The sequence below is a fragment of the Varanus komodoensis genome, unplaced genomic scaffold, assembly GCF_004798865.1.
Source record: "Varanus komodoensis strain SLA01 unplaced genomic scaffold, ASM479886v1 scaffold53, whole genome shotgun sequence".
Taxonomy (NCBI): Eukaryota; Metazoa; Chordata; class Lepidosauria; order Squamata; family Varanidae; genus Varanus; species Varanus komodoensis.
In genome coordinates, this window is record NW_025336126.1 from 1,079,551 (window position 1) to 1,093,871 (window position 14,321).

Sequence of the window (14,321 nt, forward strand, 5' to 3'; positions counted from 1 at the left end):
AGAGATCAGTTTGGGACATTCTGTTTGCTACAAGCAGCAACCTTTGTTTCCTAAAGAGTATGCCTTAAAATTACAGAGAAGTGAGTTTGCCAGTCATAAATCCAATCATTGTAGTAGACACAGCATCACAATGCGGCAGCCTCTTTTTTCTGGGTGGCATTTCTACCACTGGTTCTGAAATCATTACCTAATACCCGTTAGTTTAATTTGCAAGCATTTTAATTACAAATTTCATCAGAAATGAAAATAATATCAAAAGATGAGAAACAAAAGAAGCACTTATTTTTGCTCTGCCGTGAAAGTTTTGCCTCACACTTAATTTAGCTCCTCATTTCTAAATCCTTCTTCAGTACTCCTACAACCAGCATAATGACCATCTACAGTGTATTCACTTTATAAATTGTATAGATTTAGCTACTGGGGGGTCCACAGGTTCTTGTGTGGAGACATCAGGAAAAAAATGGTAAAACTGACATAGGCTGCAGGCCACCTGTTCCAGCTGTCAGGAATATCCTACAGATATGGTCTGTTTTAAAAATCCCATTTGTGGCAGATGGATTTTGATGGAAAGTCCAAAAGAGCCTTAACTCAAAAGACCTTCACCAGTACAGAAGTGTCCGGAGTCTGCACCTCCCTGATAACATTGAACAAGCACCTTGTCATGTCTAGGCTCAATGGCAGCAGCTCTGGGCACCAGGATGCCCTTATCAGCACAAACAGTAAAGGAAAGGGTACAGTTAAGGATGGTATTTCTAAAACTGGGTGTTTGGAATGCAATCCCTTTTATATTGGGGAAATCAGGATGGTCTCTCCTAAAGAAATGTAAGAACATTTGGCAGAAATGCAAACACATATTAGACTGTAGTCCTTCCATGTGGGAACCAAGGAGGCAGACTAAGTGCAGCAAAGGTCTTTGTGCTGGCGGCTGAGTGACGCCTCCAAGGGGAAAGCGTAAGGAGGTTATGTGTATCGATCAGCCGAAACCCTGTATCAGTGTCAAAGATGGAAAGCGACAACCCATGATGCTTATTAATGCAGTTGATTAGCTGTGGAGTACAGATGCTGATTGCTAAACCATCCTGAAGTCTGGCTTTGTTCCTGACAGGACCTAGGTAAGCTTTTAAGTGGGGCTGCAACACACTTTTATTTGCGACTGAAGTTGGTGCTTTATACCAAAGCGTTTTCTATTTTAAAACCTGTCTATGTAGATATTGCATGCATGTTTAAAGAATATACCCATCTTTGAAATTTTAAAATATATGCAACTTTTTCAAATTTTTACCATTTCAGATCTATAAAATGTATAAAATGGATGTACTAGTGATGGTCATTTTGATTGTTTTCTGGTGCACTGTATTATAATCTCACTGGTTCATTGTTCTGATACAGTCAAGATGTTGAAAGTATTGACAGTATTACTTGGCCAGTTGCTATGTGCAGGAGGGTTTTTTCTGTATCCTGGACTCCAGATTTCCTAGAAGAAACCCTTGGGTAAGTACTTTTCAGATGTTCCTTACCACCAGGGCATAGAGAAACCCACTGCACATCTTTTTTTTAAATAAGTTTTATTATTATTTTCTACTAAGTAACAAATCTAACAAAAAGAAACTAAAAAATAGTCATTGAGAGCATCAAACCTACTGGGTCAGCCCCCCATATTTTTTCTTTTTATGATAATCCGTAAACATATTTAAATCTATGCATAATCCCATTTCTCTAGCCAATAATACAAGGAATTCCAAGTTTGATAGAAGTCGGTATCTTCTTTCTCCTTCAGAGACAGAGTCAATCTGTCCATTTCAGCACAGTCCAAGATCTTTTTTAAAATCAGTTCGTCGGTAGAGAAACCCCCTGCACATCTGTGACATGGTCAAGGGAGGCAAAGAGTATTTCCCAGACTCAACTACCTTCATATTCTGCCTTTAATCAAGGTCCAAAGAATGCTTGCAGGGCTCAAATGCAGCAGCTGTATCTAGAGTTGTAGTTGTGTGAGTTTTCATCTGTGAATTTTTTCAACAGAAGTGTGATGTCTTTCATAGCTATAGAAGGTATTTCTGTTCCACCAGAAGATTGATTCCTAAAACTCCCACAAATACCTTCTGATAATGTTTCAATGGCCTCAAAGTAAATATTTTTGTTGCCGCTCAAAAGCCATGCTTTCAGACTACAAGGGGTCTTCCAAAAGTTTCTGCACTTTTATATTTTATAAATACATTTTATATATATATTGCTGATGGCATTAAAAGTTGGTATGATACTGGGAAAAATGTATCACAAAGGAAGGTGACTATGTAGAAAAGTGATGTAATTTGTTTTTGAAATTCTTAATAGTGTTTTGAAAAGTGCGGAAACTTTTTGAAGAACTGTCGTATTAATTAGAGCATGCTACAAAGTCTCAAAGGTAATCTTATGAGCAATTCCACAGCAGTTTGAGCAGGGGTCTCAAACTCAACTTACCTGGGGGCCACTGGAAGTAGAGTCTGGGTGAGGCTGGGCCGCATCAAGTCTTCCACCACCGCGGTGGTGGTGGGCCGCTCATCCCGTGTCGCTCCTGGAGGCCAGTCCGGGCGCCACCGGCGCTTTGAAGGCCGCAGGGCCCTTCCCCCATGCCCAACCCGTCCCGGCAATTGGCCCGTGGGCCGCGAGTTTGAGACCCCTGGGTTAGAGGGTTTCCCTTAACCTTCTTCATCCATAATGGCATCTTCTGAAACCAGCTTCAGTTTTCCTCCCAGCAGTCTCCAGCTAGAGCCTGCAGAATGATTCCTTAGGGAAGATAAAGTGTACAATATATGAACCCCCCCCCCACCCCCGCCACCATACTAGAACATTTTTGGTTTCACCCAGATGAAATAACCAACAGCTGCTGGGTTTTAGAACGCAACTCTTCAACGACTGTTATTACAGTGCACAGTTGCTAACATTGGCAAGCAATCATTTGGCATCTCATCGGAACCATCCACAGTGTGTCAGGAAAAGGGGTAACTGTGTTGATTTAGGCTTGTAATCTTCTGCCAGACACTGGCTGAATGCAGTTCAAGATGATATTTATTTCTTTCATTTTTATAGTGCCCAATAGCTAAAGCTCTCTCACCTTTTCCTCATTATTTGTTGAATATGTTTTAGCTGTCAGCCATGCAAGATCTTTGAGAACAGGGAATACAGCATCAAACACACCAAGTGGCATCTGCTGAGGGGTTTTACTCTTGAACCTTGAATTCCTTGGTGCAGATCATTTTGGCTGCAAGGTTCGGGTTGAAATCTGCAGGCATATTCTTAAGAGAAAGTCAACTTCTTTCTCTTAGCAGGATGTCCTGCGAAGTTTTCATTTAGTAATTTTTCCCCTGTACACCATTATTTTGGCTAATGGGGTAGGATATCAGGCAGGCAGACAAAAATCTCACCCCTACAACAGAATGCAGGGGAAAGTGTAAAAGCAGTCAAGAATAAAGTGGTCGTCAAATTACTGCTGTCGTTAAGACCTGGTTTGACTGATCTTAACTGTTGGTCGGGATCTATATTTCTTCTTCTTCACTTTTGGAAATGCTTTTGGCTTCTTTTACAGCTTATTCCGGTGAGACTGCTGGCAATACTCCAGTTACCTCCAGTGACCCAGGAATGTCACATGATCTTTGCTTGTGCACAAGGAGACCTAACTCAGAACTGGGACAGTAACTTTATCACTGACCTTTAAAAATGGTTTCAAATGTGCAGTTTTCACCGGCAACACTCCTTCTGGCGTTAGAGATAGCATGATGTGCGTCAGGCAGAGTGGCAGGGGGAAACATTTTCACCAGTTTCAGTCTGACATGTCAGGGTGCCATTCAAGAGGAGGAGGAGGGAAAAGAGGTTGAAGTCATGCAGAGTAACAGGCGGCAAGGAATCGAAACAAGAGAACCGACAGTCTGGGACTCCCTGATAATAGCTCACCTTCAAAGACTATTGGATGGAATTAAGTGGTAGAGGGAAAGCAAAGCTGATGCAGCAAGAGCTATGCTGGGGCTTGGGCTCTGGTGGAAGAAACAAAAGTTATGAGTTTATCCAGATCTTTTATTTTATGTGTATTCAAGGATGTGATAGAATATGCACATTTGTGTTTAATTTCTTTAAGGTGCAATCTTATGCATGTTTTGACATTCCTACATTTCCCTGGGGAATTACAACTAGGGATACTGAGAGTTGTAGGACTGTTTTATACCTACACAGGCATGTGGTTTTGCCGTTAAGGTATTTTTTCCGTGCTCTTCAGCCCAAAGGTTCCTACAGTAGCTTGCATATAATTAGTAAAAACAAGACAGTCTCAGTTCACAGTCTGAAAAGACAGGACACAAGGAAAAAGGAGGAAAGGAGGTGTGGAAATAGCCATTGTTCAGCAAGACTGGTGGAAGAGCCCCCGTTCCCTGCATTATGTGGAGGATGTTGATGGGGTTCTTGGGCAGGGAGGTAGAGGAATTGGGTTTCTTTCAAAGGAAATGAGGAGACCCTAGTACTGTCCCAGTTCTAATTAGGCCAGTAGGGAACAGAGGAGTGGGATATGTAGTTTGAGGGAGTGACCCCTAAGCCCAGATAATACAGCTGTGCAAGTGTGTGAAGCACATGCCCAATTCAGTATAGTTACAGAAGGTTCTGTACCATGTTCCATGCTGGCTGGGGATGATAAGAGTTGAAGTTGAATGCAGTTGGGGGATGTGCAGTTGGGGAAGGCTGCAGCATTGACAGCTGTTTCTTTCTCCGAGGGACACAACAAGCTGAATACAGACTCCATGGAAAGCACAGACCTGGTTTATATAGGGACTTCCTCGGATCTCCACAGCAGGTCCTGGGGTGATCCCAAGATCCCAGCAACTTTTCTCCCTTGCAGCCTCCAGAGCTACTCATCCCAGTCCTTGGAGTTGCTTCAGCCCCCAAACAGAGCACACAACCATGATTCCTGGAGGCCAATTTATTATTTCTTTATGGACAACATTCTGTACTCCATTGTATTAGCACAAGAGAGCCAGAGCAGCTAACCATATTCACATCATTCTAACCCCCTCAGTTATAGATATTTGAAATGCCTCAGGAGCATTGCAGAGATTCTGTGTCTAAGACGTCCCCAAACTTGTCATGAAAGCAACCATCCCACACTTCCCCAGAGAGCATCCTGGGGAATGGTGGTTTCTCTGGTCCTCCCCCTCTGTGGGACAAAACAGGGAAGCTACCTATGGAGAGCACTCTCTGGAGGGGGAGGACATTTCTGCTTCCTTGGCTGTCCCAGCAGGAGTGTCCCACTGGCGGAGCGCAGATGTGGAGTCGTTGCGGGGAGGCAAGCTGCATGTGGGTGAGGCCCTGCAACTGAAGTGCAGAACTCCAGGCCCGCGAGTCAGGTCTAACCGTCTGCCCACCACCCCTTCCCCAGACTAGACCCCGGCTGCAACAGGCCCATTTGGTAGTTTCCCAACCTCAGAGCAGACTTTTCCTCATTATAAAAGGTTGAGATGCTTCTCCGGAAGATTCAGTGGCCAACAGGCAGAGCTTTGGGTTAGCATGTGCTGAGATCATTGGGTCTGGCTGCTTTTGCCTTCCCTGGCCCACTGGATTGTGGCCCTTAACAGTTTCCCCTTGGGCTGCAGTACGTTCTACGCCCCTAATATAGAGGTGTGCATCTCGCCTCCTCCTTTTATCCTCTAAACCACCTTGCTAGATAGATCAGGCTAACAGACAGTGACTGGACTAAGGCCTTCTTCAGAGACATAATTTCCTTGACATGCTCCAAACAAAGCAGAAAACTACGCCAACCTGAATCCCCTCCCATTGAGAGAGGGAAATTCCAGAGTTTTTACGAAGAAGAAAAGTGCTCCTTCGGGGTTGCCCTCTGTAAGAGATAGACAGAACCCGGTCCCACTCCACCCTTTGATGCTCCTTTGTGGGAGAGACACAGAATGAGGTGATCTGGAAAGCTTTTAATAAGTTTTTTGATACCATGAAGCAAAGCTTATAGGTTTCTTGTTTCTTTGTTCTAGAAACTGACATTCCAGCTACTCCTTCTCTGCCCCAGATCAACCACCCCTTGAAAAAACACACCTCTTTGCTCCAGATGTTCCCGTTACGAACACATGTTTGCACCAGCCAGAACTCTCTAGAACTGTCTTCGTGCCCCTTTTGACTCTCTCTCTCTCTTCCTCCTTCCCCAGCACAAGCTCCTAAAGGTAAATGCTTGCACCTCATATCCCACAATGCCCTTGAGCTTCTCACATTTGGGAGGGAGGTGGCCACACAAACCGACCGGGCCTCCTCAACTAGGCTTCTACCACAGGGGGCGATGGAAGGGCAGGAATTTTTATTTATTTTATTAACAATATTTGTACCCTGTCCTTTCCGAGATGCCCCGGGACAGCTTACAACAATAAATAAATCACAACAAGGTACAATACTGAGCATAACAATGTTAAAACCTGATTAAAATGATTAAATATTAAAATAATGGACAAAGAAAAAGGTTTTTGCCTGGCGCCGAAAAGAATATAACCTCTGAATGAAGACGGCTCAGCCGCCAGGCCAGTCAGCCCCCATGTACAAGCGGGTGTGGCGGCTGGGGCGTGCTCTTCCTCTTCCGTGGCCAGTCCGAGCAGGAGCGGTGAGGGCGGCCAGTCCTGGGGTTCTTCAATGGAAACTGCAATGGAACGCCCTAGGGGTGCCGGCCGCTGTGCTGAAAGAAGCCCCGAAGGTCTTGCAGTGTTACGTGTGGCTGGAGCCCCCACAGAGCCTCTCCGTTGCCCCAAAGAGGGGAAGTGCTGCCTGGGCTGTAGAATTCTCTCTGGACGCCCTCGGAGGAAGCACAGCTCTCAGATTCTGCTGAGGAAACCTCCCGAAACCAGTCATTAGAACGCTGGATCCAGAGCGGGGCCACTTCGGGTGACCTCGAGAGGACATCTGGCTCCCTTTGTTTCTTGGTGGGCTGAATCCACAATGTCCCACCCTGCCTCCAGACTGAGGGCACCCTCCCTGTCTTGGAGTGGTGGGACCCACGGAAGAGCCGCTCACAGAGGATGGCCGAGATCACGATAAACACGCCTGCCACGAAGGCGAGGCTGACCATGATCAACAAGCAGTTGCTGCAGTCGCTGAGTAGGGAGGAAGTGGTGGGCAAAGGCATCCTGGCACACACAGGGGGCCACGCCGTTGAGACTGCACCAGGCAGACCACAGGGCTGGGCCGGGCCAAAGCAGCACCCAGAGTTAGGGGGGTTTCCTGGAAAGAGCCTGAGCTATGAAGAAAGCGAGGGGGCAAGTGAGCGCTTTGGCTGGCTTTCTTCCTGATATGATCACAGGTGAGTGGAGTGAAGGTGGACGTCCAGGGTAGGCATGGTGGGGAACCCGCTGCAGGTGACAAGGGCCCCCTGGAATTGCTCCTTCTCCTCGCCGTGGAAACCTGCTTCTTCACCTGCTTCTTCCCACGGCCCAGGCCAGGACAGTGGTGGAAAGGCCCAGCTGCTGCTTCCTCACTCCTTGGCTCTCTGCCTGCCAAACAAGTGGTAGCGATGGTGAGAAAAAGCCCGAGGAGCAGCTGTGGCTGCCGACAGCAGCGATGAGAGGGAGGCTTACTGAGGGAGGGAGCTATGAGGACGACTTGCCCAGGGGCCCTCAGCAGCTTGCAGCCAGCACTGGGCACTTTGCCGTGGGCACAGCCCAGCTCTGCAGTTCTGGGTTAAAATCCCTTTTCAGGATAGATGGGGGGCCCTCCCCAAGGTCTCCAGAGGAAAGCACCGAAATGCCTGATCTTTGCTCTCAGGGTGCTGGAGCCACACTTCCAGGAACAGCATCAAGGGTAGGCATGACTGGGGCACTGCCGAGGGCCCACACTCCAGCAGGGGCCCCTGCCAAAAGCCCCTGGGGCTGCCCCACTGCCAACAGGCTTGCTCACCCACCCCTCGCTCTGGCCCTGGCAGCCATGCGAAGGAGGAACTGGAAATGCCGCTGCCTCATTGCTCATCGGCCTCTGCTGTTGCAAGGAGGAAAAACACACGGTGGGGCAAGAGCTGTGGAAGACAGAAGTGAGAAAGGCAACTTGGGGGGAGGGGGGCTTGGAGCCAGCACTGGGCAGGAGGGAATGACAAATTAAAGTTAGCAGCTCTGAGAAACCATGCAAACGGCATCGTTGGCTTCTTTGCCGAATTTTCTTCCTGCCAGCCCGAGTGGAGCAAGGAGCTGAGAATCCCCACACTCAGCCCATTTTGCAAGAGTCGCACAGTCCCCCTCCGAGCAGGACATGGCTTTTATTCGTCTTTTAAAAAGGAAGCCGAGAGATGCTAAGGCAGCTGAACTGGGCCCCCGAGCCCCATTCTGCTCCAGCTTTCCCCAACCCTGTGCCCTCCTTAGGTGCCGGGACTGCGATTGCCCTCTTCTCTGGCCACAAAAATTACAGGAGTCGAACTTCAAGGCATCTGGAAGGCATGAAGCCAGAGGAGGCTCCTCTGCCGTTCATTGTGCTCCTGCCAAACAGTGGCACACGCTGCAGCCCCTGCGTGATCGAACTTAGGAGCCACCTAGACAGGAGGACAGGATACCCATGAAAACCTTCAGGGGCTGCCCAGGTGGGCAGGTCTAGTGGGTGCCCCCCCCCCGCCCCACACACATCACTAAGACACCACGGCAAGGCTGGGGAACAGATGGACCATGGCCTACATGCCCCGATTGTGGGGTGCCCTACAAAGTATTGTTTTTAGCACAGAAATGTGTCTGCAGCACTATGGAGCACCAAGCAGTTCCAATTTAAATTGCTGTGAGCTAATTTTGAAGTTTTCCTGCTCTGTAGGCCTTTGGGCACCATTTCCTCTTAATTCCCATCCCCTCACTCAGGGCACCTGGTGTGAGACTGTCTGAGGGGTAAAAACAGGACCCCAGGGATCCAGAGTGAGATCTAAGGGGGGGCACTAATTGTGATTCTAAGATTTGCCCCCCCCTCCCCGTGGGCAGAGTGCCCCTTTCTGATCAGGGGTAGGTCCGTTCAAGAGAGAACAACTCATCGCAGGAAACCAACTGAGGGGTGTGGGAAGGGGAAAGAAAGCACAGGACCTGGAAAAGTAACAGCTCACCTCCCGTACCTAAGTCAGCACTGGGTCCCTTGGTTTTCGAATCCCAAAATGCATTGTGGAGGTCACTGCTGCCTTGCAGGAGATCCACAACAGAGGAAAGGCTGGGTCATCTTTCACAGTGCTGAAAGGATGTGGTGAAGGCGCATCATTTCCTGAGTACGCCCCGTGAGGCAGGAAGGCACGAAAAAGCACTTCCTGCAACTCTGCAGGTCGGCACCCACCCAGCTTCCCTTTCAGCACCCAAAACCAGATCCTGGTGATAATGTATGGCCACCCAATGGCCAGAACAGAACAGGGGCCTTGCATTCCAGAGAAAGAATGAAAATCAAAAGCACTTCACAGGAGAAAAATACACAGCATAAATTTAATTCAACTACCATGGAGCACAATTAAATTAGGGGATAGGGGGATTATTACAGCCAAGACAATTCAAGTTTCCAGGTTGTTGGTTGGGGAGGGTCTTTTTTCAGGGATTAGGAGAAAAATATTTACTCACACGCGCGCGCACGCTCAGGATTTGAACAAGTATATAAAAACTGCTGTAAACATAAATAAAGGCAACCGACAAAAGGGAAACACCCACCAGCAGAAGTAACACATACACACAGAGAAAACAAAATTCAGGCAAAATAAAAACAGAAACAAAATAGCATACAAAAATGTTAGGAGAAAAGAGGTAGATATTTTTGAGGGGATCTGAAAATAATGAAGGAATAAACTTAACTGATGAGTGCTAAGAATGGGAAAGTTTGTCTGGCTGTGGGTTGGGGAGTCAGAAAACAGGGCGGCAGAAAGAGGCGACTTTTGGGACCTCCAATGGCCTGACTGAATTTTCCATGAAAACCAAACAGTGCTTCCCCACTCACCCTGCTGCTCCAGGTCCACCTTCAGAAATGGCAACTGGAGCAGAAACTTGGCAGCCGGTTTGTGGGCGGCTTCCCCCCGTCAGCCATTTTTCTGCTGGGCTTCTGTGGAGGCTACAGGGTTGGGGGTGGCATGTGGAGCACCGGAGAGGTGGATGAGCAAAGGGTAAAGCACCCCACCAGGCCCAATTCAACCTGCGTCCTCCCAAGGGTTGTTTCCTGCCATTTGCAAAATTTCATTCAACGTTCTTGTTTCCCGAGCCCTCTTTTATGGCTGCAGGGAGTGGCAGAAATGCAACGTGCATAGTTGGTGGGGGGGGGAGAAGGGAGCAGTTTAGCTGGGAGGGGCTGTGGCTCCGTGGTAGAACTCATGCTTGGCATGCAGACGGTCCCTGATGCGAATTCTGACATCTCCAGGTAGGACAAGGAAAGAACCCTGCTTGAAACCCTGGATGGTTGCTGTCTGTAGGGGCTGACCAGACTGGGGCAGATGGACCAAGGTCTGCTGTGGTGTAAGGCAGCTTCCTATATTCCCAACATCTCTGGCTATTGAAACTGAATGGATATAGGTCTGGAAACTGGGTACCACTTCTCCCTTCCCCCAGTCTTCTTTGCAGCATCGCAAAGGACCTAGGAAACGCTACCACGTATGAGGGCACCTTGCAGAGAGAGGAGACACGATGGCCGAGGAAGGAAAAGAGGTATTCATTGTTTCTAAGAATTCAAAAGGACACCAGAAGGAGACTGGATAGTGGGGGCTGGACCAGAAACAAAGTCAAAATATATTCAGGAAAGCAAACTCACTCCAGTGTCACTTGCCCTGCTGGGGTGGCAAGATGCAGCCCCAGGCACAGGATTATGGAAGAAAGGAAAACTCGGCCACGAGAGGGACAACAGAGGAGTGCTAAGGAACAGTGCGGGGGGGGGGGCGGTTGGGGGAGTGAAAGTGGAAAGGGTTGCACAAGGAGGATAACTACAACCTAAAGGGTTTTCCAGTGCAGAACAGTAAAGGTGGAGGGGAAAGACATCGATCAATGCAAAAATTAATCCCTTTCCAACCCTACCCCCACAAATAATAACATTAATTAAAAAAAGACACAGACATTTCCCCGTCCCCACCCCAAATGTCTGTCCATGAGTCAAAAGATTCAAGAGTGCAAGATTAAGAAGAGTGGCTCCCTTTTTCTTCTCTTTGCCTTTTTCTCTGTCTCCTATTGGAGAGGCTGATTTGCTTGCTCTTCTCTCATTCCCTCCTCCTTCCTTTCCCCACAGCTGCCCAACAGGTGCCTTCATCTTTCTTCCTTTTTGGAGACTTTGGAGGAGTGCCATGCTGTGGAACTGTCAAGAAGAGGGGAGAGGAAAAAGCTTTTCATAATCACACCTCCTCAGGCACAGCCAGAAGGCCACGGGTGAAGTGGCAGGTGCCCAGCGTGTGGGGAAGTCTGTCCGCCAAGGAGCTGCATCTCACACTCACCGGATGAAGGTTTTGAAGGCAGCCGACTGGGGGTTGATACAGAGGGGAACTCGTTTCCCCCGCTGCTGGTCCAGGATAAACCGATGCACCAATTCTGAAATTGAAGTAGAAACCTTTTCAGTCTCACCTTTCTCCTCCTCCTCCTCCATTTGTCCTACCTTTCATACCCTACTCACCTTCACCCCACACTCTTTTCTTTCCCTATCGTCAAACAGATCCTTTTAGCTTTCTAAAAGCGTTATTTAACTTCTTAATGGACCGGTAGGGCCAATCTTTGCCCTAAATGTAGGAGAGTGAGATTTTACTCCTCCCCATCCTTTTCAGACATCTCAAAAAATTCCGTCAGGCCAAAATGCAGGTGAACAGACTGCTCACAGGGAGCAACCAGAGCAAGCACACCTGGCCAGGTGTGAAATGGCTTTGCAGCTGCTGCCAGTCTCTTCCCAGGCTCTGGTGCTGACTTTCCAGCTCCACAAGCCTTGGGGACCAGACGCACCCAAGGGCATCTTTGCCCACATGCTGCTGCCATAGCTCACCTGCTGCAGCATCAGCCCAACCGGCAAGTTGCAGGCTGACTCTCCAGGTAGGAGCACTCAGGAAGAACCGTGCCTGGAACCTGGGAGCCACTGCTGCCGTTGGTGTTGCAAATCTGGGCCAGCTGGACCAGGCTCTGACTTGGCTTTAAGGCAGCCTCCTAGGCTCCTACACCAGGCATCTCTCCCTGGATGCCTTCTAAGTGAGGTGAGGAGACTTCTTCTGCCTCATCCCTGGGACATTCCCTTCCCCAGAAAAGTTTGCTTGGTGCCTGTTTTATATCCTTCCAAAGGCCTTTTCTGCATCTTGGCAGACCTTTTAAACAGAGGCTGAATTCAGCTTTACTCTGCCCCTGTGATGTTGGGCATTTTTATTTTTAATCCTGTTACTTGTTCTTGTAGTTTTAATTCTATGAAATGGTTATGTTAAAGTAAAGTTAAAAAATAAAACCAAATAAGTGAGTAAAAGAACTCACTAATTACAATTTTGTCACTGAAACGCTTAGACAGTAAAATGGCCTAAGTAGAAGCCCACAACCTAATGAAAAAATGACAAGTCATAGCACATGTAAGAGGTGAGCATGTTTGTTAGCTTGCATGCATGTCATTCTGTGTTTTTACTGTGTGTTACTCAGAAAAACAGAGGCCATCATAGCTGCTCAAATCCATTTGAGAGCCAGTGTGGTGCAGTGGCTGAGAGTGTGGGACTCGGACTCAGGAGATCGGGGTTCCAGTCCCCGCTCATCCATGGAGCCAACTGGCTGACTTTGGGCCAGTCACAGACTCTCAGCCCAACCTCCCTCACAGGGTTGTTGGTGTGAGGATAAGCTGGAGAGTAGGAGGAGAATTACGTATGCTGCCTTGAGTTCCTTGAAAGGAAAAAAAGTGGGATATAAAAATAATAAATAAACCCAGTCTATGTATGAAGAGTTTCCACAGAGGAAGTACATGGAATCCAAAGTGCCATGATATCCTTGTTATTTATGATGAATTGGCTTTAATGTGATTATGCTGATTTAATTGCTGCTGCCTAAATGTTAAAAAAACTGTGCATACAAAAATCGAAACAAAACAGAAAACCAGTGTGGGCAACCAGGGGCAGCCCCTCCATCGTCCCCCCAGGGCACCTTGGAGCTAATGCACAGGGTTGCCCACATGCCGATCACGACACTCGGCTTGACAGGGAAAAGTGGGGAAAGCTGCAGCAAGCACAAACGGGCTCCCAGCAATGGCTAAGGTGAGGGGAAAGCCTTGTTCTTCCTGTAGTGACCCACGGGAGGACTGTGGGGCGGAGGAGACGGCGACCACACCGTGCCCCATCGGCTGTCGGGTGCCTCGGGGGCAGAGCGGCTTCTAACCTGCACCGCAGAGCTTGCTGCACAGCAAGCCTTGCCATGTGGTGCAACCCCAGCCTGTCTCCAAGGGGGCTTACCTCCTAGGAGCTGCATTTAGGCTTTGCTGAGTACACAACAGTATGATTTACTTACAGGGAGCAAGCGCTAAACTGCCTGGAAGAGCTAAGATAATCCTTGCTGGAATTCATTTAACCTGAATACTTCCGACCTGCTTGTTCTATCGTTTCTGTTGCCACTGTGTGTGCCGTCATTGTCATCAGCTGCCTCAGGAGATCGGTGCAGGAAGGCAGGAGAGACATTTTAATGAATAAACCAGAGAATGAATGGAGAGCAGAGCCACTGGAGTCCCTGCAAGAAGAAGTCCTGGTTGGGACCAGGTCGGCTACCTTTGACCTGCCAGACGGAGGTGAGGTTCTTCTCATAAGAGCCATCAAACTTGGGGTCAGCCCGGGGCTCAAAGTCGCTGGTGTAGACGCGGCCTGAGGAGACGGAAAAGCAGCAGGAGCACATGCAGGTGTGGTAGCGCAGCCGGCCCTCGTCCAGGTAGGGGTGAGACAGCGCGTCCTTCGCGGAGATCCGCTGGGCCTGCAAGCGGAGGAAGGGGCTCCAACTCACCTGTGCGCTCACTCCAGCTCAGCAGGCACGGCCAAAGTAGGCCTGCCCCGCTAGTCAGTGGGGTTTAGGCCATGCCCCGACTCATGACCAGACCCACTGCAATCAATGGGAAGAAGTGTGTGTGTGTGTGTGTGTGGTCAGTGGGGCTTACACACTCAACACGCCTCCAATTTTTCACTGCTCTTAAGTTTTTCACTCCTCTAAGAGGCTAGCTTGCAATGTATGGCTGTGAAAGCTGGACCATAAGGAAGGCTGAGCGCCAAAGGACTGAGGCCTTTGAATTGTGGTGCTGGAGGAGACTCCTGTGAGTCCCTTGGACCGCAAGGCGATCAAACCGGTCAGTCCTAGAGGAGATCAACCCTGACTGCTCTTTAGAAGGCCAGATGCTGAGATGAAACTCAAATACTTTGG

At 48.6% G+C, this 14,321-nt stretch overlaps 1 protein-coding gene and 1 long non-coding RNA gene across 2 annotated transcripts in view; one reads left to right on the plus strand and one right to left on the minus strand.

The window, feature by feature from the left end:
* Positions 1-7,136: 7,136 nt before the first annotated feature.
* LOC123032153 lies at positions 7,137-12,393 on the plus strand. The gene is made up of 3 exons (XR_006416445.1): positions 7,137-7,306; positions 10,539-10,634; positions 11,206-12,393. It is a non-coding gene; the product is annotated as an uncharacterized LOC123032153 (long non-coding RNA).
* Positions 9,416-14,321, minus strand: part of LOC123032152 (serine/threonine-protein kinase NLK2-like) — an 18,672-nt gene continuing 13,766 nt past the window's right edge. The window contains exons 9-11 of the mRNA XM_044447843.1: positions 13,682-13,880; positions 11,408-11,501; positions 9,416-11,271 (exon numbers count right to left, since the gene is read on the minus strand). Coding sequence (XP_044303778.1) covers positions 11,223-11,271; positions 11,408-11,501; positions 13,682-13,880 — 342 coding nt within the window. The 3' untranslated portion in view covers positions 9,416-11,222. The remainder of the gene's footprint in view (positions 11,272-11,407; positions 11,502-13,681; positions 13,881-14,321) is intronic.